Source organism: Seriola aureovittata, chromosome 20 (genome assembly GCF_021018895.1).
Source record: "Seriola aureovittata isolate HTS-2021-v1 ecotype China chromosome 20, ASM2101889v1, whole genome shotgun sequence".
NCBI classification, from domain to species: Eukaryota; Metazoa; Chordata; class Actinopteri; order Carangiformes; family Carangidae; genus Seriola; species Seriola aureovittata.
In genome coordinates this window covers 7,818,345-7,845,136 of record NC_079383.1, presented here as the reverse complement: position 1 = coordinate 7,845,136, position 26,792 = coordinate 7,818,345, and the positions used below count along the sequence as shown (strand labels likewise).

Genomic DNA, 26,792 nt, shown 5'->3' with positions numbered 1-26,792 from the left:
CAAACAAAGGCAACTCTGAGGTCAGATACCTGCTTCCCACCACACATTCAAAATTCTCTCCAGTGATGGTACCAAAATAATCAATGAGAAGGAGTCCTGCAATGATAGAGGCTCTGTGGTGGTGTGAAGTGTGGGTTGATTCATCTACTAGAAGGCATGTTGTTACTATTCACTTTTCATTTATTTCTTTCTTAGAAGTAAAGTGATTTAAAGGATCTAACTTTCTGATTGTAAAGATAATGGATCTGTCATAAAGAAGAGCTGTTACCTTGGTGTTTAGAGGGGAAATGGCAGCCATCATTGAAAAAAAATGTGTATATTTGAAGTCTACAACAGATGATGCAGTCACAATATTATTGTTATTATTATTAAGCTTATGATTTTCAAGGTAATATAACCACAATAACAAGACTAGAAACATAACTTAACATTAAATTACTAAATTAGTTTATTAGAATTTATTCTACAGACTGGTGGCCCTCACATCACATATCATGAAGACCCGGGAGCAGCTGCTTCTCTGCCTTCTGAGGCCACATGTTGAACATGCACCAGGTCCCCTAAAGTTTGTCTACATTTGTCTGTCATCATCCACTCCAATATGTTCCTTACATATTGGAGTGGATGATGCCGTCCTTTACATGTTACATGTCCCATTCTTACCTGGATGAGGTGGTTACATGATGATTATGTTCTTTGATTTTTCAAGTACATTTAACACCATCCAACCCCAGATTCTTAAAGACAAGCTTGAAGGGATGGGGGTGTATACCTCCTTCAAGTCCTGGATTGTGGATTACCTGTCAAGACGACCACAGTACATCAGGCTGGGTGTCTCAGAGACAGTGATAAGCAGCACTGGGTCTCCACAGGGGACTGTTCTGGCTCTGTTCCTACAGGGATCTGACGATGGCCTTCAGTGAATGGAGCGACAAGAACTGCCTCCTTGTGAACACCTTGAAGACCAAGGAGATGGTCATCTACTTTCAGCCACTCAACATTAGAGGGAAGGACATTGAGGTGGTGCACACTTATAAATACCTAGGTGTGCACTTGGAGAGTAAGCTGAACTGGTCCTTGAACATGGATGCCATTTACCGGAAGGGGCTGTCTCTTTTTCCTCAAGAGGCTCGGGTCCTTTGATGTCTGCAATGAAATGCTGCATGTTTTATTAATCAGTAGTGGCCAGTGTCCTTGTTTATGCTACAGTCTGCTGGGACAGCAGCATGTCAAAGATGAACACAAGCAGACTGGACAAGCTGGTCAAAAAGCTGGGTTTGTGCTTGGCAGGAGTCTGGACTGCAATGTAAGATGCAGGCCATCTTGGACAATACCAACCACTCTCTTCAAAACATTCTGGCTGGTCAGAATTCAGGTCATTCCCATAGAGAATGAATGGGGAGACGTCTTCAAAATGACCAACTCTGGAGCTCTACTGCTGAGTCATACTTCAACGTAGAAAAATGGTTGAAATGTTAAATGGGTAACAAGACTTGAGACTCTTTTGGGTTCAATAGGTATTTTGACAAAAAATCGCAGTTTACGTTTTTTTTAGACCGTTTCAGACTTTATAATGGGTGTGTATTGCATGGAATGTTCAGAGCTAGAGTGGATGACATCATCGCTAGAGTGGGAGAAGCTCTAGAACTCCTGAAAAAATTCTGTTTAACTCGTCCTCACGGCCACATTCTGTAGTTCAGTCTTCACGCATCACAGCTTCCTGGATAGTAGAAAAATTGTTTCATAGAATGTGTCTATCATAGAGACTTACAGAATTTGAATGTGAGCCTCAAAGTGATGGGAGTACCCTCCACCTCTCCCTTTGACTGCAATACAAATTCAGGAGCTGATTTCCCCAAAAATGCAGAAGTGACATTTTTCTGTAACTTGCTCCTTTGTCCACATTTTTGGCTCTAGAAACACCAAAGCGAGATCTGCAGTGCATGAAGGTCTTGTGCTTGTCATGGTCTGCTCATGGTTCTGAGAGGAGTTACCGTTTTTTCACAAATAGCAGCCGTTTGAGAGGCTCACTGAGTCAAAATCTCACCCAGATCTCTCTTCCAGCTAGACACAGGTGTTCGAACCAGCTTGTTAAGAGGCTCTTTGATCTCTGTGAACACACACACACACACACACACACACACACACACACACACACACACACACACACACACGCGTCATTTTTATCACTTAAGGTAGGCTAAATATCAGAAACACCTCTGTATAATGTCATATACACTACATCCTCCACAGTGATCAATTGAATCAAAAACTGTCTTAGTATATTAATAATTATCAGGTGTATGCTCAGGCTCCAAAGTGCCTAACTGCTATTAATTGGGTGGTTTTGTTGCTGTTCTCACCTGAGAACTGATATATCTGGTAAACTAAAGATGTACTTAAATTTTATAGTTTCGCAATATATTATTATTATCACCATATAACATTTTACCCATCCTCATTTTCAAATGTAACACCTTTATTCAGAAACATTTTAACTGACTTTGTTATTTTATCTGAGAACATTTTTACTTCTACTGATGTCTTTTTACTAATACTAGTGACAACGTTAACGTGGTAGTGTACTGACGTCAGTGTGGTGTCCCATCCCATCTCCAGTCAGTTTCTATTACTTGCTATTTTCTTCATCCCATTGCCTAACTACCTGCTGTACATTTAAACTTACACTTGTTCTACTCCAGCACTCTCTGCTCCTTTTAGCGACTTTCACTAACTCAGCAGTTGTTTACATGCTGTTCAGACCTGCTAGTTATTTTAGCTGAACAGTTAGCACTAGCTTCTCTCTCTCTCCCTCTCTCTTGCTCACTCCGTGTGGTGTTGCTGTAACTTCACTTTAGAGGATTGTGATATATATTACATCTTCAGCGTTGTCTGCTGTCTTTAGGCACAAATCCACTTGCTAGCTGGAGCCAACTGCGCACTCCAACTGCCATCCTTAAAAATTTTCTTCAAAAAAGTCAGACAAGCTCTTTTAAATCCCACAATTTCCAACCTTCATTGACAATATTTATACAAAAAATTTAGAGATTTTTAGAAACCATCAGTGTGAGGTTATTTTGGCCAGTCATGACATCTATCTATCTATCTATCTATCTATCTATCTATCTATCTATCTATCTATCTATCTATCTATCTATCTATCTATCTATCTATCTATCTATCTATCTATCTCTTTTAAACCTAGAAACAAGGTAGCAGTGTTATTTCCCTGCTCAGGACACAGTATTGGAGAAGATTCAAGAACTCAGAAGTAAAGCAGTAAAGATGAAGCTGGACAACTCTATAGTGATGAATCTACTCAGCCCTACTGCTACCTCTATATATACTGCTCTTCAAGATCACTGGAGTAAATTTAACTGCTGTGTGGCAGCATAGTGATAAATATGACAGTAAATAAATGAAGGAACAGTATGTGACATTTCTCATCTGTGCAAACGTCATTTGAAGTGCTGCATATTGAAAAAAAACAAGGAGGTGCTATGGAGGTGCAGGACATCAGAGCTGTCCCTGTGGTGGTATGATTTATGGCTCCACCATGTGGCAGAGGTCTACATGTAGGCCTCCTGTAGCAGAGAGCACACAAATAACAGATGTCTCACTTCGCCACTGATTCCATGAAACATTTCTCCCATCACTACCAACTAGAAAAAACAATGTTTTTATCTAATCATGAATGTTTACTGCCTTGTGCAAAAATTAAGCTAGTAACTGTAATACATGGGGGCTAGAACAAATCTATTGCTGCACATTTTACTTTCCAAACAGACTGGCTCTGTGTTGCTAGTCAATGCATCCAGTCTCAAACAGAATAACAAAGGCACAAATCAAACTATTAAAGATCCAGTTTTACTTCATCATAACTGCATAATGAGGTTTAAAAATCATACAATGTCAATACTGACCACTGTACTACTGCACCTTTCATACAAAGCAAGGTTTCAAGGTTTCTTGTAAAACAAAACACTCTTAAAGCTCACTGACATAGTTATATTTCACTGTAGCATAAAACATATAAATAACAAAAATGTGTAAATTGTGAAACAAAATATTAAGTATCAACGTATCAATAACAAGCAGAAGTTCACAAGCATTAAGTAGCCAAAACAAGCAAAGTCTGATTACAGTCTGACAAGACTAATCTCTGACAGGCCTCAAATTATTATTCTTACTTTCAATGAATGTCTCAATTATTTTATCTTAAACAATGTATCATTTGGTCTTTGCAATCAATGTCACCGTTACACGGTTTCTTAATGCCCAAGGTAACGGTTCAAATGTCTTTTTTGATAAATCATTTCAAATTCAATTTGCTTCAGAAAATTAAAGAAACACAGAAACATGGGGGAACAGTTGGTATTCTCACTTGAAAAATTACATAAAATTTTTTAAAATTTTTATTACAGATTTTACAAAACTAGACACACCAGAAAGACATGATAACACTACGAAGACATGACTATCACACAGAAAAGACTCACAATAGAAAGGGACACAGGGGTGGTGGGGTTACAGTTTTAAAGTACTTTATGCATGTGCTACTATTTGACACACAGTGTGTCGATAGGAACACAAGCATGTACATGATTTAACAACACAAACACATACTTTGCATGCTCACATATTTTTACATCACATACTTTCCTCTTGAGCATAAACTCAAAAAAAGACATTACTTATAGTATTACAAGTCCAACAATGGTCATTATTATATTACAGGGAGAGGAGGGAGAGATGTTCTGAGTCCAGAAATGAACTTATTGTCTCCCATATACCGTCCCCTCCCCTGTCCAAGCATGACAGAGATGCCCCAGCATCTTCCGTGCTGATAAGATTAGGGAAGTCTAGGGCTGGATGCCGAGTAAGCACGTCTCTGGGCTAAGGCTTATGTGTTTAGGATGTTTGACAGAATATCTCTGACTCCCAGAAGGCTTTAACTGCTGGACAGTACCATAGGGAGTGCACAAGAATGCCCTCCTCCCCACAACCATGCCAGCATAAGCCTGAGAGAGAATGATTCATCTTTTTAGGTCTGGAGGGGGTGATTTATGTTCTATGCAGTATTTTCAATTGTATTACTCTAAATCTTACACAGTTGGACAGTGTTGCTGAATGCCAGATTCTATCCCATTCATGTGGGGTATGTGAGATGCCAAGGTCCTGATCTGTTTTTCTGTGCTTGAATATTGCTATTAGGGGAGGAAAGGAGAAGAAGCTTATATATACCTGCAACCATTCCCCTCTCATGTTCCAGTTTTTTAGGCCATCATTCAGATGATTATGTCAACCTATATGGGTGCCTCCTGAGGCTATTTTAGTTATAAATGCTTTTAACTGTAGATATGGGAGGAAGGAAAACAAAATTGCACAAAATAAGATATTAAAGAAACCAGTGATGACATTAAAAATGATTGCACAAACCAAAAATATTAACTGCAAATGCAATATGCATAATGTAGCTGCATAATGTGTCGTACAGCACACATGGGCAAGTTTTGTCTGGTGCTGACAATCCGCTATTGTCTCGCTTTCATATTGAGTCCATCCAGCCGTCTGTGTTTGCCAAGGTGGAAGGTCTACATCTCCCTAGACAAGTGATTAGGTGATTACACGTTCTTTGTCTCCATTTGATAGGTGAATCTAGAACTGACAGATTTACTAAACTCAGTGAAACAGTTGTATTCACAGCATGTCTATATGTATTTTATATATCAGATATGTTGGAATTTTTTTATTATTATATAAAAATAAAATAAAAGTGTTCATTTATGCTGTGTGCCATCTTCATTTGCTCATAGCCAGTGAAATTTAGGCTGATACTTACACCTCTTGATGAATCTCACAAGTGTTACCTTTCTTTTGACAGAGTAAGAAGATTGAAGATTATACATGTAGACATCAGTCTAGATTTAACTGTAAATGAGTAAATGAAGATGGCAGACAGCATAAATGAACAATTTAATTTCAGTTTAGTAACTCTGTGTGACTATTGCAAGCAGAGCAAAGTTGGCAAACCAGATGTCAATAAAATGTATTACACAGCCAGCAGGTGAAAACGAAACCTAAACAGGCATAATGTTAATATTTCCAAATTTCTGACAGTTTTAGTATCTTATTATCTTCATGACTGAGACAGTTCTGGCCAGAAGAACGCTCCGATTCACTACTGAGTGATTCACCATCTCAGATAGACGATCTTCGACAGCTAGGCGAGGGGACGTCGCTTTCACGATTTGAGCCGTTTTTGTCAAAGTGTGCTGTGGCTGCTCGCTTCTTTAAATAGGCTTCTCCTGGTTGTTTATTCGCTCTTTGTCGGCCACCGGCACTATTCTGATGTCTACTTCAGGACCGTGAGTAACGTCGGCAGGCGGAACCCTAGACTGAAGCAGCGACTGTAGCAGAATGGCGTAGCATCCCCGGCGGGCATCCCACATCTCCAAACAACATAGGGTTAGCTGTGCCCGGGACTAACAACAGTCCGGTGTCCTTTGTTGTGTTAGCAGCAGTACTGGTGTTTCTCAGAGACTACGACACTTCTCCGGGACAAAAATGTATTTTCTTGTAACGGACAGAGCAGCCTGGAGTCGAGGAGCGGAGGAGATACGGTGACTGCGGAGAAAGTACTCTCTGCTGTGCCCCCCCCCCATCAGACCGCAATGTTTGGACTTGTGGAAGAGACGACGGCCGGCAGTATCTCTGTGTATATTTAACTACGCTTTAAAGCGGTATGTAACGGCGAACATCTACTGCTGGTGCCAGGCGGATGCTGTAGCGGCAGCTATGCGTTTGTTTTATCGTGGCAGGTGTGAGTCTTGTCCGCTGCGGCTCGCCTGGCCCAGCTGCGTTAGTTAGCCCGATTATCATTTTATTCCGCTCACACCACTGCTCTGTTGTTTGGTGTGGTGCTACCGTGAAAGAGGCCGGCAAGCTAGTCCTTGGTGGGTTACAACCCCCCTCCCCGGGAAAAAAAAACTCTTATGTAACCCTGTGGGATTCCTTTCTGTCAGACTTCCTGTGCAAGGAAACTGGAACACTGGCTGCTGGAGGAGAGCCATGTGCATTAAAATCGGGTTAGGACAGGGTTTGAACAGGCTCAGGCTGCTGATAACTGTTTTACTTGTGCTGTTACGTATTTAATGTCTCCACATGTACTTGTTTGAATACTGACAGCTATGCAGTCTGAATCATCAGTTACTGAGGCTCTTCCCTCATGGTGAGTTTGGTCTTCAGTGTGTGACAAGACTCTCAAAAACATCAACAGGTCTGAATTAGGACAACTAACATTAATTTTCTTTGTCAGTTAATTGTTTGAGCTATACAAGGTCAGAACATTGAAAAAATTGCCCCTTACAATTTCCTGAAGCCCAAGTTGATGTTGTCAAATGTCTTGTTTTGGCTGAACAGCAGGTCAAAACCCCAAAGATGTTCACTTCATTGTCACACAAGGCAAGGGAAATCAGCAAATCCTCACAACTGAGAGGCTGGAACCAGTAACTCCTGAGAAATGATGTCAATGATTAAACATTTTGGAATATCTGCTAAGTTTTGTTGTTGATGTTCCAAACCCACACCTAGGTATAAATTGATATCTCATAATCCTGGCACCAAAGTGCCTTACTACAACACAACCTTTCTGTTTCAGTTTGGATGTGGCTGGGTATCATTAGATCACAAAAATAATTTGCTGCTGTATGGTTCAGTATTGTGTTGTTCAGCATTGTTTTTCAATCTCTGAACAGATTTATGTCGTAAGTGTGACCTCACTCTGTCTCCTCTTACTCTGGAACTATCTGGAACTTTCCCATTTGGCTCAGCTGACAGTACAACATGGCTGATACTGCACATGTGGCGATCACACATGAGCATATACAGAATCCGAAGTAAATTTTGTCAAGGAATACCATTCTATCACAAAATACTGTTGTAAGAACCTATATCCTGATGTGGATATTCTAAGTGATCATTGCAGAAAAATAAATAATCTTAAATTTAATTTGCCTTAAAACAGATGTTATTACATGTATGTGAGCATTGAAACATTCAGTATATGTAAAAAAAAATTTGTTTTAGTGTACATAATGTAGGCTACATTTAAAACAGGTTATCCTGTTGTTTTCTGTTATTCCTTTTGTTAAAGGCACAGTCAGAATTGTAATAGTAGGAAACAGGTGGCTCTATTCACTTTAGGTGTCTCATTAAGTCATTACAGTGTGGCAGTGAACCAGCATGAACAGAAACAGAACCTTTAACTGTAAAATGTTTTGCTTCTTTTCCTCCACAGTGCTCTCCTACATCACCCCCTACCACCTTCAACTCCCGCAATGATGACATCTCCGGACTCTCCCCCACTGGTATCCCCCTCCCCGTGCCCTCCTCCCCCTCCGTCTCTTCCCTCCTCCCCCGTGCCCTCGTCCCCAGCCCCATCCTCCTCCTCCCTCCCCGCCCCACCTTCGCTGCCACCCACAGGGGAGGTGATGGTGCTGGCTCTGGGCAGGAAGAAGCAGCGGGTGCTAATTGCTCTCTCAATCCTGCCCAACCTTTTCCTGGCCTTTCTGCTATCATCTGACCCCCTCATCACCCTCTCCCCGCCCCACCACTGCCACCTGCCCGGTTCTCTGCAGTCCCTGGAGACCCTGAACACCTCCCTACCCTGGGAGAAGGGACAGAGGCCTGGGGATAGTGGGGGCCCATCCCAGTGTAAGCAGTACGTCAACAGCAGCCAGTCGGCTGTGGTGGACTGCGAGTCAGGCTGGGACTACAACGTCACAGAAGGGCTGAGGAACAACATTGTTACTGAGGTAAAGCTCCGGACTGGATCCTGTGCTCTCTGATTATGGTCCTGGTCTTGCTCACGGTTTTAGCTTCTTGTTGATGTGTTGACTAAAGTTTGTTTCTTACTTTTATTGTCTTGCTGAGCATTCAGTGTCTCTCTTTTTGCAATGCCCTGCTAAACTTTAATACAGCTGCACATATTTTCTTGCTACCAAGCAGCTCCTTTGAGGACCAATTCAGTGTTTTCCATGTGTTCAGTCTCATTCCTCTAACTTTAAATGGCTCTTGTGTTAACTGTTTCTCATTTTCTAAAACATAAGAGCCTTGCATATTGCTGATTTATATCATATCTTATAGTTTTCTTTAGTAATGTTTTGGTTGTGTGCACACTGATTGTTATGAAAACCCTTCCTTGTTGGTGCTGTCAAAGTTACTAACATCAAGAGATCTGGGAGATCCCTGATTCCATTTTCCCACACAAGTCTCCTGTTTGATGTGTGTTACTGAATGCGCGCATTTACATTTGAGGTATTCATATGAGACAGATGTCACAAGCTGATCCCAGGTGCTGTTGTCCCATACACACTACTGCTAAACTACAGGATTACTTATCACAAACAAGGTTCTGTTTAGGTTAGCTATAGTGTGCACTCATACACTCACCCATTCACTCTGTGTTTTTGTTTCAATAGTCAAGCAGTTGGTTGTAGTTTATATCAGTGTTATTTAATAGGAGTTCTTGACTCCAATAGAAATGCATTTTTACCTTTGTTAAGGTGTCAGAGCGTGAGCGCAGAGATGTGATGGCATGCGGGGCAAAGCTTGTGAGTCTCACCTACATCACAGGATCAACCTGAAAGGGCTATGAGAGAGATATTATAATGAGAGTCATGTTTGAAAGTTCAGAAGTCAGTATCCTTAAACATGTAACTAAGGAAGACCAGTCACTGCTTAAAACCAGACTGTGGCACTGAGACACTGAGAGAGACTGAATTAAAAGGTCCCATGTACAAGATATGTCTTAAAAGTTATGCTTTGGAATGGGATCAACAGCAGCTTGTATTTAATGGGATAAAACATGCACAAACAGGAATAATGCCTTTTAAATGTCTTGCTCTAGGGCACCAGAGAAACTGCTTATGAAGCAGGGATTGGGGAATATTAATTATTTGCCTGCAGGCCACAATTTGGCAACTCTAAACTAGAACTGTAACTCACTTCTAGTGTTCATCACTGTGTATTTAAACAGCAGACAGGGGGAAGACAGTGGAAGAGAGAACATTTTGTTTCCCTTAGGCTGGTGGCCTTAGTGGAAACTCTCTGGCCTGTGGTCTGTTTTCATTTCTGTGCCTACTGATGTAGGAGCCACACCCAGTCCTCCAGTTCGTGGTATTAGGGCAGTTTGCTGGTAATCCACCCACACCACTGCAGTGAGCTGAAATTAGCAAACGTTGCCAAGGGAAGCATTTAGCAGGAGCATGTTTGCAAATACATCTGTGTAGAGGAGGAGGAGGCTTATAGTGGTCTTCACCTCTCAGGTTTCATATTAGTATTGACATGAACAGACAAAGAGACATGTTTGGCTTTTGAGTTAGGTTTAACTCAGAAAGTATTTTCTACTGTCATAATGATCTGTTCCTCCAGCGCTGCTTTGCTTTGCTGAGCTGGCAGACTGATGGGCCAGAATTAGGAAGGTCTCTGATCAGCTTCACCTCTGCTGCTGATCAATAGATACTGTGTCACTGTACTAGAGGTGAACTCCACTGAACATTTCTATGCTGTGGATCTACGAACTAATGCACAGAACCTACTTCTTACTTTTTCTTCCTTTTGTCATAAGGGTTGGGAAAAATGTCAGGAAAAGAACCTGTAAACCACCAAAAATGTTGTAGCAGTACAGCACAACTGCATCCTTGAGATATCTGGGTGTATCAGGAACCTTGGGTCATATTTCCACTCATTAAGCAGGTCTGCTTTAGCACTATGCCTTTGTTATAGGATGTTTGCATCAGTATAATTAAGTATATTGATTTGTCAGATACTTCATTTTCTGGATTAGCCGAACACAAACACGCATGCAGAGTTTTTCTATGGATTTTTCCAGTAAATTTAATATATCACCATATTGACATCACTATAAAAAATGTATATATTATGAGAGAAGATTTTTAGATTCATGTCTAGTTGTCATCTTTCCTCAACCTGAAATACATGTAACCTCTCTCTGAAGTGTCAGTGAAGTTCATCCCACAGTGGCAAAAAGGCAGTGTTCCTATTCAAAGCATCTGGACTCAAAAATGTGAAAGGAAAAAATGTCTGCAGGTTTCTGTCCTTACTAAAGGCACATACCTGATTGGTGCTTGAGTCTCATTCTCAAAACCGGTCTGAGGAGTTTCCAAATTTGTTTGTGTGCATTTTCCCTCCATCAGTCATCCAAAGTATTCCACCCATATGAGCACTGTGGGTTGCTGTGGTGCCCTTTAGCCGGTTACTGTGCACTGCTGTGACTCTGTGCCTCAGCAACAGGCTGATATTATGTGACAGGGTTTTATGTTTCTGTGCATGGACTGATAATACATGGCCTTTTTATCACCGGCCGTCTACTCTCCCCCTCTCCTCCCATATCTGTGCCTCTGTTTAACAGATGTGCCAACATTCTACTGTTACTGTTCCTATTGCAAGTATAACTAGCAATGACAGTAATACACCCACTGTCCTCTGACTGTCATGGCCACACACTCACATGCTTACATTTTCCTGTGTTTGTATCACAAGTCTAAAGAAGGTTCAAAAGAGTCATTCCTGTGATGCCTGTGATGTCATTGGATCTAATCCAGCCCTGTTTACACCTGTGACTGTGCATGTAATTATTTACTAATGAGTAGAAATAATCCACATGGAAAATCCACAAAATACAATGAAAGCATGTGTGTTCTTACATCCAAAGATTTTCTTCAGCCATCTCTAGGAAGTCAATCTCTGAAACTGAAATGGTACTTCTTTGATAAACCTTATTTTGTATTTACACTTAAAAAAACTTTTTATTGTAAAAAAGGGAGGATTAATAAAAAGTACATATAGGTGTAGACATAACATAAAAGCATCTTTATTATAATATGTGTAATTTGTTGGTGGTGATTTTTTTTGGGTAACTTGTCCCAAAGCCTATGAACATTGAGAGGTAGTGCAGCATATATATATATATATATATGTATATGTATATGTATATATGTTTATATACACACACATATATATGTGTGTTTATATACACACATATATATGTATGTATGTATGTATGTATGTACGTATATGTATGTATGTATGTATGTATGTGTGTATGTATGTGTGTATATTTGTATATAATATTACATTGTCAGATTTTCATATAAATGTAGCCAAAATGTCAGATAATGAAATCCGTGTGAGACAAAAGGTCAGGATCCAGTCTGTTCTGAACAATAGGTGTCCAATAGGTTTTTGTACTTCCTGTAACGAGCTGAGATCAGGTCACAGATTTATGTATATGGTTGTCTGCTCCAAACTAAGCTCATTCTCTCAGAACCAACTGCTGTTGTAGACATTTAATGTCCTCCATCATAGAAATAATCCACATTGCAGTGGTATACTATCCATTTTTGATGACAGCAGAATAATATTTTACTTGCAACGTTTTTCACTTCAGTCTACATTTTAGTGCATTTCCCATATTTACAACTTTTAAACCAGGACAAAATGCAGTTTGAGATAATTAAATACTTTTTTAACTGTGAATCATTCTAGTAGAGTCCCAGAATAAAAATAGAGAACTGGAAACAAGCATAAGCGGTCGCCTTTAAATAGGAAGTAGGGAAACTGTTAGTTGATTAATGGATGAGCCAACTGACAGAAAATTGATTGCCAAGGGTTTTGATAATCGTTTTAAGTTATTAGCAAGAAAAAATATGTGATTAAACTTATCTAATGTAAGGATCTGCTGTTGTTCTGTGTTTCATAGTGCTGTAATCCTTTGGGGTTTGGATGTAAACTTGAACCTTGACAAATAGTAATAGCACTTTTCACCATTCTCTCACATTTATAGGGTAACCTATTAGCTGAAAAATAATTGTCACAATAGTTGAAAATGAAAACAGTCATTTGTTGCAGTGCTAATAGATAACTGTGGTAAGCACTGGGGTTGAGAAGTTATTGTAAATTTTCATTGTTGTAACAGTTATAAATTTATTCCAATGGGTGCAGATATATAATCCAGACCTGTATCTTATATCTTCCAACCTCTCCCTTTATTGATTCTCTTATGATACACATATATTCCCCCTCATTTCTGTTCTTTCTCTTCTCTCTTCTTTGGCAGCAGCAACAGTCTGACAACTTTTTTTTAATCTGCATCAAATGTTCATAATAGTTTGTTCATCATCAGACAAAAGAAGAAATATTTACAGTATATCCTTAGCATGACTTTAATAATTGGAAATTATTGCCAATGTTTTTTTTTATTCAAATAATGTGATCATAATGGGGCAGCTGTGGCACAGGAGGTAGAGTGGGTCGTCCACTAATCAGAAGGTCGGTGGTTTGATCCCCAGCTCCTCCAGTCTAAATGTCGCAGTGTCCTTGGGAACGATACTGAACCCCAAATTACCCCCAATGTACCATCAGTGTATGTGATAGAGGTGTGCTGTGTATATAGCAAGAGCTGTATGAATGTGTATGTGAATGGGTGAATGCGAGTAATAGTGTAAAGCGCTAAAGTTGCTATAACTGAATTTACTGGTAGGTATCAGCATTTCTTCTCACGTCATATTAAGTGTTTTACTCATGGTTCGATGATGTTGCTTATAATGGACAATCCACCTCTTTCACATGAATGCGCTCGTAGCTGAATAGGTAAACCCAGAGTTAACCAACTTGGTAGTATAGGTTATCCAGGACAGCCAATGTAAGGTTCAGTTGAGGCAGATAATGAAAAGATATCCTGGGTATGTTGAACTTGCTTTGTAGTAGAGGCCTCTGGTTCTACCTGGTTCAAACAAATGTTTACCGGATGTCTTACCTCTCTTGTGTTTGTGCTGTCCAGTGGGATCTGGTGTGTGGTCAATACTGGTTGGTCCCAGTGGAGGAGGTGTGTTTCATCCTAGGTGTCCTGACTGGCTGTCTGGGTCTGGGCTATGCTGCTGACAGGTAATAAAAGCGTGCACATACACACACACACACACACCTCACACACAGTTTTGTTAACAGGTCTGTGTGTCTGAATGCTTTTGTAAATGAGAGAATTCAGTTTTAGATTTTTGATAAATTTGTAAAAAATTATAAAAACATGTTTTCACTTTGTCCCAGTGCAACTCAGTTTGTCTGTCTGTCTGCAGTGATCTTTGCTGTTGAGATCACTTTGTTCATCATTCTTCAGCACCTTGTCTTTACTTTGCAGTTTCACTACTTCAAAATTCTTCATGCAACACACAGAGACATGTCCACTGACACACACAATGTACAAGGAGTAGCTTGGTTGTTAATGTTCAAATGAAATTAGCTATAGATTTACTTTGTCTGCCAGTGGTTCCTCTGTCAGTCAGTAGCTCATGGCCACCAATCGATAGGAAGAAAGATTTAGTATCAAACGGCCCACAGGTCATCTGACTTGGCTTTTCATCACAGTAAGAAATCATTCTGTGGGAGAAGTACTACTGTTTGCCACAGAAACATTGAAGAATATATTACAAACCAGTTTACTATGAACAAGCCATGAATGACATCAAAATAAATGCCTAAGAATTTGTAAGCTTTAGTTTGCTAAATCTTAGGATTTCAGGCTCGGCAGTCTGCATTAGACACACCCCAAATGCCTCAGATAATTTACATAATGGATCAGTCTGTATGTGCTGCATTGTTGGATTGAAAATCCCACAAGGGAAGCTGTAGTTGTGGGGGCATTGTGAGGTAGATGATGCCAGTTTAATCAGCTAACAGCTTTCATTAATTTGCTGACCAACTGAGCATAGCATCTGTTTGTTAAGACTGGTGAATTAATGCTGCCTCCTGGGAACATACAAAAGAAGAAATGGGAACAGTACTAACCTACAGTGTGGAAACAAAACTGCTGCACCTACATGAAGCTGGGAATTGGCTGATTATCACATGTAGTGATCAGTTATACTTCAGACTTGAGCTGCAGAAGACACAGTATTCTGGTAATCATTATGATTGCATCAGCAGCTGAGATGGTGTGGCTGGTATTGTTTTCATCTTTTAAGAACTTTGGCAGATATCTGTCTGTCTGTTTTTCACCACGATAGCATCACAACCTGAAAGTCAGAGGAAGGCTGAGTTCGAAGATGGGTGTGGTCTGACCTAAGAGTACTGAGTATTCATGTAATATCCATCCATTGGTCCATCCACCTGTCCCATTCTTGTGCCATATCTCAGTAATGCCTTGAGGGAATTTCTTGAAATTTCGCACAAATGTCCACTTGGACTCAATGATGAACTGATTAGACTTTGGTGATCAAAGGTCAACGGTCAAGGTCACAGTGATCTCACATAACACGATTTTGGCCATAACTCACAAATTCATACACTAATTATGACAAAATTTTACTCAAATGTCTATTGGAATAAAATGAAGTGATGACATTTTATATCCAAAAGGTCAAAGTTCAATGTTACTGTGAGATCATAATGTTCTGCAAAATCACCTCTGGCTATTGTTCAATGTTGTAGCTCAGGAAGGGGAAATTGTGACCATATTTCCTGTAACTTGCTTGGTTGACGGAGGAATACAACCCAGAAGTGGTAATTCCAGTTTCTTTTTGAAACAATAACAATAATATCTGTTGTGTATATATGTTTATATTTTTGGGTGTCTGTTTTCAGATCCTTAGAATTAATCTTAAAATGTAAATTCAGTAAAAAAAAAAATTCAGACCTTACAATTGTGTTAAGTTCAGAATAATTTTGTTAATAAACATTTTCTCTTAATTATTTGTAAATGACATGAAACTAGGAATGTGGTAACAGCATTGCAGATGATGATGACGAGGACGATGTTGATTATGTTGCAGAATTCACATGGTGGTTCTCCATTGTATCCTAACCCTTATATTCACAGTAGATTAATGTCCTGTGTTCTGTTCTCATCGCTCAGGCTGTTGATATTATATGAAATATTGTCTTTGCTCTCTCTGCACTTTATTGCTTTTGTACACAAAACATGATTTTGGCCCTGTCAACGCAATATCGCAATAACGCCTTGAAGGAACTTCTTCAAATTTGGTACAAATGTCCACTTGGACTCAAGGACAAACTGATTAGACTTTTGTGGTCACAGGTCAAGGTCATGGTGACCTCACAAAACACTTTTAGCCATTACTCAAGACTTCACACAGAAATTATGACAAAATGGTTAATATTTTATGTGACTCAAGGGATATAATCCAAAACTAGTCTGAGTGGCAGAGGCATACAACTGCAAGGTGGTAATTAGTCTCATCTTATTATTGTGTGATAATAATAATAATAGAGTAATAGAGTACTGTGTATGTGGGATATATGTATGTATCTGTGTCTCTTCAGGCTGGGCAGGTCCAAGACTCTGCTGACCTCCCTGACTCTGTCAGTGGTGTTTGGGGTGCTGGTGTGTGTCTCTCCGTACCCCTCCATCTTCATTGTTATGCGTTTCTGCCTGGCGGCTGCTAGTGCAGGAGTCTACCTCACTCTGTACATCACCCGTGAGTACATTCAAACAACACCTCCTTTGTTTGAGTAAAATTCATAGATGATCTGTTACACACTATAGCAGACAGATAAACACAACTGACACAAATTTTTGTTTCAGAATGAACCAGGTTGTTTTCCCTCTCTGGTTCGGTAACTAACTTTACCTGAGAGAGACTGAGTTAAATTATCCTGGATGTAACCATTTATTTACACTTTGTAAAAGTAGATGACTGATTCTAAATGTATGTAAATATCTATGTTTTGAATATGAAACAGTCTATGAACACGTAAAAAATGTAAGTTTGGGGTTTACTCACTCATGTAGTCATTATAGATTCATGCTGGTTAGAAAAAAACATCTCAAACCAATTCTGTAGCATAATCATAAAAATAAATCTATGTTCTGCTTTCCACCCACATGGTCACTGCTTTCCAACTAAAATACAAATAAATACACTTCTTTCTTCACAGCTTTCATGCATCACCCTAGGTGTTTCTGGGTTTAGGTTTCCATTTTTGATAAGAGTTGGCAGATGAAAATCTGTCTTACTGTGTGGTGAAAATATGTTTCATTTTGGTTCAACTAATATAAAACTGATGTAAACCACAAATAAACAGCAGAGATGGGAACTGTAAATATGAAGATTTATTAGGGTTGCTTTGTGTCTGGCAGGTCTGGAGCTGTGTGAGCCCTCTCTGAGGCTGGTGGTGACCATGCTGGCTGGTCTGATGACTGTCACCGGAGAGCTGCTGCTGCTGGCCGTGGCCTTGGGCTGCCAGTCCTGGAGGGGCCTGCTGGGAGCCGGGGCTGCACCACTAACACTGTTTCTCAGCTATGGGTACGAGTTTGGAGTCTTTTAAGATATCAGAAGCATTTTTTTCTGAGAACCTGCAGAATGAGGCCAGGAGAATGAAGGAACCTGATAGCCTTTTGATATTGTGAAGTGTAATAGTTGAAGCGTCTTGATGCCAACTGACTTCCTGAAAGCTTTGTTGGATTGTATTGATACCAGTTCCCTCACCACCCCAAGCCTTTTAGCTCATTTCAGAACACATCAGGACCACTTTGTTTAAGGTCCTCTAAGACCTCTGTTACAAGATAAGCCTTCATTGTAATTTCAAAATCAAAGTAACAGAGATTATACAGAGATTACTGGCTGTGAATTTCGGGTTTTAATAACAATGGAAGAAAAAGAATTCTTCCAAACTGGTTATTTTCCATGTTGAGGCAGCAAATCTGGGTTACAGCACAAAATCCTAATATGTCCAAATAGAGTTGGTGCTAGTGAAGGTAAGCATAGATCTAAGAATGAGTCAGGCTTGTGTTGTCTCTGGTCTCCTGCAGCATTCCTGGGGTTTTTCCAGAGTCCCCTCGCTGGCTCCTTCTGTCTGAGCGATCTGCAGACATGAACTCGTTCAGCGAGAGAAGAAACTCCAACAGAGATGTGAGGGATGACGAGAGCTTCACAGGTGTGTGTGCAGCAACAGCGTTTTCCTCACACTGCTTCTTAAAACAAGAGCAACTAATCAGTGTCAGGCTGAACAGATTCTGGTTCTTATTATATCTTATATCTTCATTTGAAAACATGAATACCTATCACACATCACTACCAAGAGTAGGTAATGATGCTACATTATAATTCATTATTTATTAAAGACTCATAGGTTCTGCATAAAAATTAGATTTTAATGGAGCACAATGACCAAGCAGCATCTACAAAATAATGTGAGCTGGATAGTTTACATGCAGAAATGTGAGGAGTTTGCTCTTGTTTAGTGGCACTGTTGCCACTATGAGTTAAAAGCATCACATAATTCTACCAAGCGGTCATTCACAGACAATTGACAGTAATCATGTTTCTCACATTTGGTGAAAGTTAGACCCAGGCATCTGACGATTTGGGAGGGGAAGAGAGTGCTGCATTAAACGAGCAGATGAACATTCGTTATATTTAACAATGTTTTCATGTTAGCACACTTGACATACTATAATTTACATATGTTTTGTCCCTCCAGTAATATCTAATTTTTTTGTTGTTACTTCCTTATTCATGCAATAAATAATTGATCACAAAAAACAATGTTTTTAAAGCTAAAGGCTTAAGCAGAAGTCATCGTCATTTTCAGTAGCAGCCTTCTGAAACATGTCATCAGAGTATTTGCAATTGACAATCTTGAAGTATTCATTATGTGATAAATATGATGTTTGAGCAGTTCATTAAAGGGAGTCATCTGAGCCACCAAGCTCCTGATGCATATTTATAATATTGGATTCAGATTAATTCCTATTTTATCTCTAAAATTGAAAGCAAATGTCTGCACTGTAGAAATCATGTTTTCACATCCTTGCCGTCATTATTTAGAGGTTTTTCTAGATGTTAAAAACCTCAGAGCACTGTTGGGCAGATGCATGGTATTGACACTGTGTTCACCAATGATCCTTGCCCAGTTAATTAATGATGTATGAATGAGTTGCATCAGTAACATTTAACACCCCGCTTGACACACTGTAATTGGATATAATGATATTTGATGAATGAAACTTCTTAACTCCTGCATAAAGAGATAAAGAATGAGCGATAACAAAACTGTAATTACTGTTAATGATACATGATTCATTAACTGTCACATTCACATAAATAGGAATCATTCACTGGCAACAATTTATAACTGTGTTCAATAGTCAGAAATATAGATAGATAAATACTTTATTTATCCCCTAGTGAAAATGTATGTGTCCATTAGCTCATTGTTGATAATAATAATAATAATAATAATAATAATAACAACAGTTGGTAATAAATAAACAATAATAATTAGATTAGTTCACTTCCTTTGGCTGAGGTGTTGTATAGCCTGATGGCAGTGGGAACAAAGCATTTCCTCAACCTCTCTGTTCTTCAGCGCAGTGAGTTGAGACGTTTGCTGCACCTGTAGCTGCTTCTCTGTCCTGCCAGAATGTTGTGGAGAGGATGGTTGGTATTGTCCAAGATGGCCTCCATCTTACATTGCATGCGTCTCTCCACAACAGTCCTGAGTGAGTCCAGACTCCTGCCAAGCACAGACCCAGCCTGTTTTACCAGCTTGTCCAGGCTCTTTGTGTTCATGTCGGACATGCTGCTGCCCCAGCAGACTGCAGCGTAAAAAAGTACACTGGCCAACACTGACTGATAAAACATGTGCAGCATTTCACTGCAGACATCAAAGGACCCGAGCTTCCTGAGGAAAAAGAGCTGGCTCTGTGCCTTCCGGTAGATGGCATCCATGTTCAGGGACCAGTCCAGGTGCACACCTAGGAATTTATAAGTGCGCACCACCTTGCTGTCCTTCCCTCAAGTGTTGATTGGCTGAAGGGTGGGCCTAGACCTCCGAAAGTCCATGACCATCTCCTTGGTCTTGGAGGTGTTCAGAAGGAAGCAGTTCTTGTCGCTCCATTCACTGAAGGCCATCTTCAGATCTCTATATTCCTCTTCCTGCCTGTTTCTGATTCGCGCCACAATAGCTGTGTCATCCGAGTATTTTTGGATGTGACAGGAATCAGAGTTGTATTTAAATCCCGCCGTATACAGGGTGAACAGGAATGGTGCCAGAACAGTCCCCTGTGGAGCCCCAGTGCTGCTCATGACTGTCCCTGAGACACAGTTACTCAACCTGACGTACTGTGGTCGTCTTGTCAGGTAATCAACAATCCAGGACGTGAAGCAGGGATCCACCCCCATCCCTTCCAGCTTGTCTTTAAGGATGGGGGGTTGGATGGTGTTAAATGCACTTGAGAAATCAAAGAACATACCCCTTATGTAACTACCTGGATATATGTGGAGCTTTAAAGTTCATTCATTAAGTTAACTCAAGGTCTACTTGCTAGATTCCCGCAGAGCTTTCAGTCTTATTTAATTGCCTTCATCGGTGGATGAATTTAGCTAAATTTTCACAAAGACACAAGAAGAAGGGTTTATAAATAAATAAAATGAATAAATTAATTAAACATGTTATATGATTAGAGCTGTGGTATCTTGTCAGTCAGAGAGGGAATTGTAGTCATTGACAAATGGTATAATAAACACTTTCCTGCTCACAGCTACTGAGTTAGTGTGTGGTATAAACTGAATTCTCTATTACTTATATCTGAATCAACTGAGCTTGTATGTCCCTGAAATTGACAGTGAGTTATTGTTAAAAGAGACATGTCCGGTCATTATTCTCTGTGTTGCTGAACTGTTTATTAAAAAGAAAAAATATGTTTTTTTCCTGTTTGTTTCCTGCAGAGCTGGATTCAGAACCAGCCCTTTTTTCACGACCGCACCTGTCCTTCCCTGAACTCTTCCACAGCAGGAACATCTGGAAGAACATGTGTGTGCTCGGCTTCACCTCGTAAGTCTTCCCGCACTTTGTCATTAATTCACAGGGTGTGTTGTTGCGGTAGTATCATGTTTCAGTGTCTCCTCCACCTTTCTTTTTGAAACCAGTTTGTAAATCCTCAGCTGCTTGTGCTTTGTCTTTCTGTCCTTCCTCCCTCAGATTCATCTCCCATGGCATCAGTCACTGTTACAGCTCATTCCGAGGTGACGTCAGAGGCACCGCTCCCAGTTTCTACTGGATGTACCTGTTGTCTGTGTGTGCAGGGGGTGGTGCCTGGCTGTTGCTCTGGGCGACTGTGGACAGGTGCGGTCGGCGTGGCATTTTGCTCCTCTCCATGACAATGACGGGGCTGGCCTCTTTGATCCTCCTGGGACTCATGGAGTGTAAGTGGGCTTTAGTCAGCAGCAGTGTGTGTGAGTTAATGTGATGCGCACAGGTCTTATAATTAAATAATACCAGGTCTGAACAGGGCCTATGTCAGGCTTATGTCAGGATCCTCGCGTTCTTCAGTCCTTGACCAATGAAGGTAAAAGTTAGCTAATTTGATGCAGACCTGACCCAATGTCATATTAGATCATCATGCACTATGTGTGTCATGTTGACCTTGTACTTTATGCATTATGAAATAGATTACAATCAAACTAGCCAGCCCTTTTTATTTGTTTTTCCTCAGCCTGGTGTAGAAACACACTGGCTCCCCCATGTGTGTGACGGTGAGAATGACATTGAGTTTATGTAGGACACTGCAGTGGAAGCAAAGTCAAAGCTGTGTCAGACTGTGCTTTAATCATGCTTCAGGGGCTCCGGCCAGAAGCAGTGGGCCGTAATGAGATTTTCTCTGTCTGCTGTTAGTGATGCTGAGGTCTGAACAAGCTTTAAGAAAAGATTAGATTGGCAGGCATCATGATGATCACACTCACACACATCTGAAACTGAAAAGTAGAAATGCTGCACTTGATCAGGGTAATGCATAATTACTGAAGGTAATGCATAATTATTGAAGCGTACCCCCACCCCACCCCTCCTTCTCTCTAGATCTCAGTGAGACGGCCATCACAGTTTTCTCAGTGCTGGGTCTGTTCTCCTCTCAGGCCACCGCCTCCCTCTGCATACTCTTCACTGCAGAGGTCATGCCCACCATCATCAGGTAGGACAGCAAAGACAACACTTTGAAGTTCAAAAGCTAAATTGGCCTTTTCCTCACAGAGTTCTATAGTAAAAGTATGGTATCTGTTGAGATGTACAAGCTATTAGTATATCAGCTCAGGTAAGTGCTGCCAAAATTAATCAGGACATGGAAAATGCAGTAAATTGTGACAGAGGAGAGGGAATTTCTATCAATAGCTGTTAGTAATCATGAGAAGTTTCATGACATCTGAAAACATTTCTGTTAACTGGGATCAACCTGAAATTAAAGCTTGGCTTATGTTGTTTTTGGAAATAAATGGATAAAATGCTTCAGAGCTGAGATTTTTTTTTGTTATTCAGTGAGCTTTAGAGGAGCTGATTGGAGGATTTAGTTTCCTTTGGACAGAGACAAACTAGTTATTTCCCCGTTTCCAGTCTTCATGTTAAGCTAAGCTAAGTGATTCAATTTCAATTTTCTTATCTAAATCTCTGCAAATCTGATTGGTGTGTCAGGGGCAGTGGTGTGGGCACTGTATTTGCCCTGGGCTGCGTGGGCCGCCTCAGCTCCCCGCTCATGGACCTGAGGAACCATTACGGCTACTTCCTGCACCATGTGGTCTACTCGTCACTGGCTCTGCTGGCCGTGCTGTCCATCCTGCTGCTGCCTGAGAGCAAGAGGAAGTCGCTGCCCCAGACGCTGGCTGAAGGGGAGCAGTACAGACGCCCCCCGTTGGGCAGGAGGAGGAGGGACAACGTGCCGCTGCTTGCAACACCCAATCCCGAGACCTAAAAGACCTGGAGAGAGGGGCCTAGACTGTGCTGAAATAAGTCAGCATGAGGCCAGAAGATTTACATTTGTCATGTTACTGCAGAGGAGAAGAAGGATAGAGCATCACAGAGACTTAAAGATGGATGAAGAATGAACATGAATGAAGCTTCTTAACATATCATCCTTTAGTCATTCCAAACACAGACTATTGGGTTTAGTGGCCATTTTTCTCCATCTTCCTGTTTCCTGTCATTCAGATATGTGTGAATGTGTCCGAACACACACGCATGCCACATCATCTTTCCTACATCTCTTCATGACAGACAGTGGGTGCACCCCACATGTGACACACCAGCATACACTGCTGGACGTCGCCATCCAGTGTGTTGGTTGTAGAGATGTTAGCTGCAGGTTCGGACAGTTGTCTCAAATTATTCTTAGTGTTTGTCTAAACCTGCATAGACCATTTTTGTCTTGTTTGCTGTATACAGCAAAACAAAACGTGCTCAGAAGTGTAAGAAAAGTAAATGAAAGTCAATTTTGTATACCTTTCTGTGATGTACAACTTAGCTGACACTACTAGGGATGCCCCGATTGATCGGCTGCCAATCATGATCGTCTGATTTTCATAAAAATAAGTGATCGGTAGATCTGCAAATTATCCTAGTCACCAATAACCTTAAAACCGATCACTCGTGGTTAATACTCTGGTGTCCGTGGCGGAGAGAGGCACTGTGTGCTTTGTAGTGTAGTCCCGCCTCCCACCTTGTTCACTGTGTGACAGGCCACTAAAACAAAACATGTCAGCCATGTGGAACACAAAATATAATGCAATGCAGGGCTCCAGACTAACTTTTCACTGGATGCATGATTTGGTCTGGCCTATTTCTTCATGAAGGAGGCTCCAAGGCTTACTCTTCTTTAATCATGTTAAATAAAAATGTAAAATTATATCACTATATCACTAGAGCGCTGTCAGTATCTTTTCACGTCGCGACCTAAACTCACCACAGAGAAAACAATTTTACCGAGTGTAAAATGTAGCTATTTGTACTGTGAGAGATTGCATATGCTACTCACATGGTATTAGGTATACTGGGCAATTTAGAAAATATTAGTGTGATATGACGATATGATATTGAAGGGGACAGAGCTCAGCTCCACAGGGCCCTGGCAAAATTTAACCCCTGGCTCTGTTATAGGCAGAGTTTAATTTGATGACCTTTTCGTTCTCCTGAAAAGATGAGGGGAGGGGCTCTGTCCAGGCAGGTTTTTAGCTTAAATTGCAGGAGTTTAAGCTTAAATTGTGTTGACTTGGTAGTAACAAGCGTTGTCTGCAGTGAACGGGCCACATTGCTTACACTACGCAACATAGCATTGCCCACATACCACAACCACGGGTACTGAGTTAGCCCAATGTCTCTGTCTGTTCCTGTCTGCACCTGCATTCTGATGAAAGGTCAGGTAGTCAGACCGACTGAGCCAGTGAAGGAAAAAAAACAAAGCAGTACATGCAGGGCACCAAAACAGCCTAGGGATTAATGATCATGCAACGACCATGTGCAATTTTCACTCGCACACTCACAAAAAATAGTCACATATGTGTTGCAGTTTGGAGCCCTGCAGTGTCTGCCAATAATGATCGGTATCGGCCATGGATCGGTTGATCTCACTCATAAATGATCGCTATTGGTGGCAAAAAAAAACCTGATTGGGGCATCCCTACACTTCACCATTTGGCACTCCAAACAAGGACGGACCACAATTCTCACATGTATCATGTAACACTACAGGGGGTTGTGGGTGTTATTTGCCTTGTAAATACTCTAGACTTAGTTTCTTTAACTGCTGGGGGTGTCTGAGTTTTGTTAAAGCAGACTTTGAGGTTGGTAACTGTACGCACAGTCTGCTATGCAATGGAGAAGCGACACAGAGCATTTTGGATCATTATCTTGTAAAATGATGGTGGTTGATTTGACCTTCAAATTAATTATTAATGTATTAATTATTAAATCTTGATATATAAGGGACACTTATGAACGTAAATCAGCTGTTATTAATATTAGGCTCCGAAGCAAGTAAACAGAACAAAAAGGCCTTCAATCAGAAAGGTGTTCATATTCAAACTACTTGAATCCAGTTTCGAATCTGGCCTGGTGCCAGCTATATTTATATCTATTTATGTTGTTAATAAGCATAATCATTAAATTATCCACAGGCCAGGTATTTTTAAGTATTTATCTAAATATTGCTAAATTGGGTTGATCCACTAACTGTCACAACATTCCTTTCTGCATATTTGGAGGCACTTGAAGGGCTTGTTTATCTCTCTTTCCTCAGAAGCTTAGTGATCAATACCTCTGTAGATGACCAGTCTCGGCTGTAAGAGAATAGACGGGAACGAACAAACTACAGCAGAAGTTGTGTAACCAGGCACATATATTTTTGTCAGCACTTGGTACATGGAGGTCATCTGTATTTGAGCTGAATGTTTATTGATGGTGGAGACTGGGCCTAATGACGATTCTCCATGAAGCTTGAATGGGAGCTGAAAAGGGCCCCAGTGCTCCACATCAACCCTTGACTCCTCCTCAATCATGCACCAAGGATGAAGGTTTTCTTCTTTATTTCCTGTGTGATGGCTGAAGTGGCATAATGACAGAGAATTGCCAAAGCAAGTCAGTTTCAGAGCTCCAAAAAATCCTGCTGTATGATGGTATGTTCAGGTAATTGTATGTCTCAAGTTTCCATGGGTGTGTGACAGTAGGAGGATGTGGGGGTTTTGATTTCGACTCTGATGTTGAGGAGTTATTAAAGAAATTATAAGCTTTGGTTGTTTTGATTTCCTTTGTATGTTGCACTCAACAACATTAATACACTGATTATTACTATCTCTATGATTAACTTGGCTCGAGTAATATAATGTCTGACAACACTGATGATCTGTTCAATGATAAGTGTGATGCTGTTCACTCTATAGACTGATTACATGTAAAATAAAACTGGTTAAAAAAATGAGACATGGGCATTTTGAAGACTTGTTTCAGTATGAATCATATTGCAGGATGACCACTGCTCCACCCAACGAGTTCTCACCTGAATGATAAAAAAGATTTCCACACATTTAAATCAATGCAGTGTCACTTTATTTTTTAAGCTTTCGGCCTAGGGTCAGATCAGGGGATCTGAGTGGATCATCTAATGAAGATTTAAGTGTGTGGAAGTCGTTTTTATCATACAGTATGAATCCTGAAATACTGCTAGTATATGAAAATCAAACCAAAAATTAGACTTTGACACATTTTCCAATATAACTGGCTTAAATCTATAAGAACACAGAAGGATAATTTGCACTTAGTTGCTGGTAAATTATGAATTTTACTTTACAAAGACATATACCCTTTAAGATAATTAAGATGGATGTATTTTAGGTTTGGATCACACAGGTCTGAGATATTGAATACAGGGTCAAGCTTTAGCACTAAAACAGCAGCTTAGTGTATTTTGATGAGTCTAACGTTAAATACACAATGAATACACATAATAATGCCTAGGAAAGAATACCTTAAGGATATAAATATGTTACATGTCACAGCACACACTACACTTAACTATGTAACCATACACAGTGTGTATTCAGTATTACTCAAACCTAAACACTACAGAGTACCTTTATTTTTCAAAGGTTCCAAACAGAGAGGAACTTCTGTGCATATGCATTTTTCTGCAGTTTCTTTTTAATTTGAAATGGTGCCTCTCTGAAGCTGTAATCAGATCATGTCTCAGATTGAAGTGTGTGTAATTCTATCTAATCTGATTTGGAAATGCCTCTCACTCTCTGTAAAAATCTGTTAGCAGCTGGTCTGGAGGTGAACTGTCCATGAGGCTGATGCCCATTCTATAAACATCACTTGTAAACACTTATTATTCAAATCTTTTTATTGACATTTACAAAAACTTATCAAAAACATACCAAAGAATATTCAGAATATACGCAGTAAACACACCAAATAACATAAAATATACAAAAACT

General features: G+C 40.2%; 1 protein-coding gene across 1 annotated transcript; it reads left to right on the top strand.

Annotated features, from left to right (window-relative positions):
- Positions 1 to 6,199: 6,199 nt before the first annotated feature.
- On the top strand, positions 6,200 to 25,777 carry slc22a17 (solute carrier family 22 member 17). Its single transcript, XM_056364326.1, has 10 exons — positions 6,200 to 6,743; positions 8,300 to 8,816; positions 13,865 to 13,968; positions 16,360 to 16,514; positions 17,177 to 17,342; positions 17,849 to 17,973; positions 20,769 to 20,874; positions 21,022 to 21,245; positions 21,898 to 22,009; positions 22,504 to 25,777. Exons 2-10 carry the CDS (start codon positions 8,340 to 8,342, stop codon positions 22,778 to 22,780), a joined length of 1,746 nt encoding a protein of 581 aa, XP_056220301.1. The 5' UTR covers positions 6,200 to 6,743; positions 8,300 to 8,339; the 3' UTR covers positions 22,781 to 25,777.
- The last annotated feature ends 1,015 nt before the right edge of the window (positions 25,778 to 26,792 follow it).

What these genes read in the sequence shown, in the direction of transcription:
- slc22a17 (XM_056364326.1), top strand. Translation starts at nt 8,340, where the DNA reads ATGATGACATCTCCGGACTCTCCCCCACTGGTATCCCCCTCCCCGTGC. An exon ending in ACACTGTTTCTCAGCTATGG is followed by an intron (nt 17,343 to 17,848) that starts GTACGAGTTTGG and finishes GGTCTCCTGCAG; the next exon opens with CATTCCTGGGGTTTTTCCAG. An exon ending in CCTCCTGGGACTCATGGAGT is followed by an intron (nt 21,246 to 21,897) that starts GTAAGTGGGCTT and finishes CCTTCTCTCTAG; the next exon opens with ATCTCAGTGAGACGGCCATC.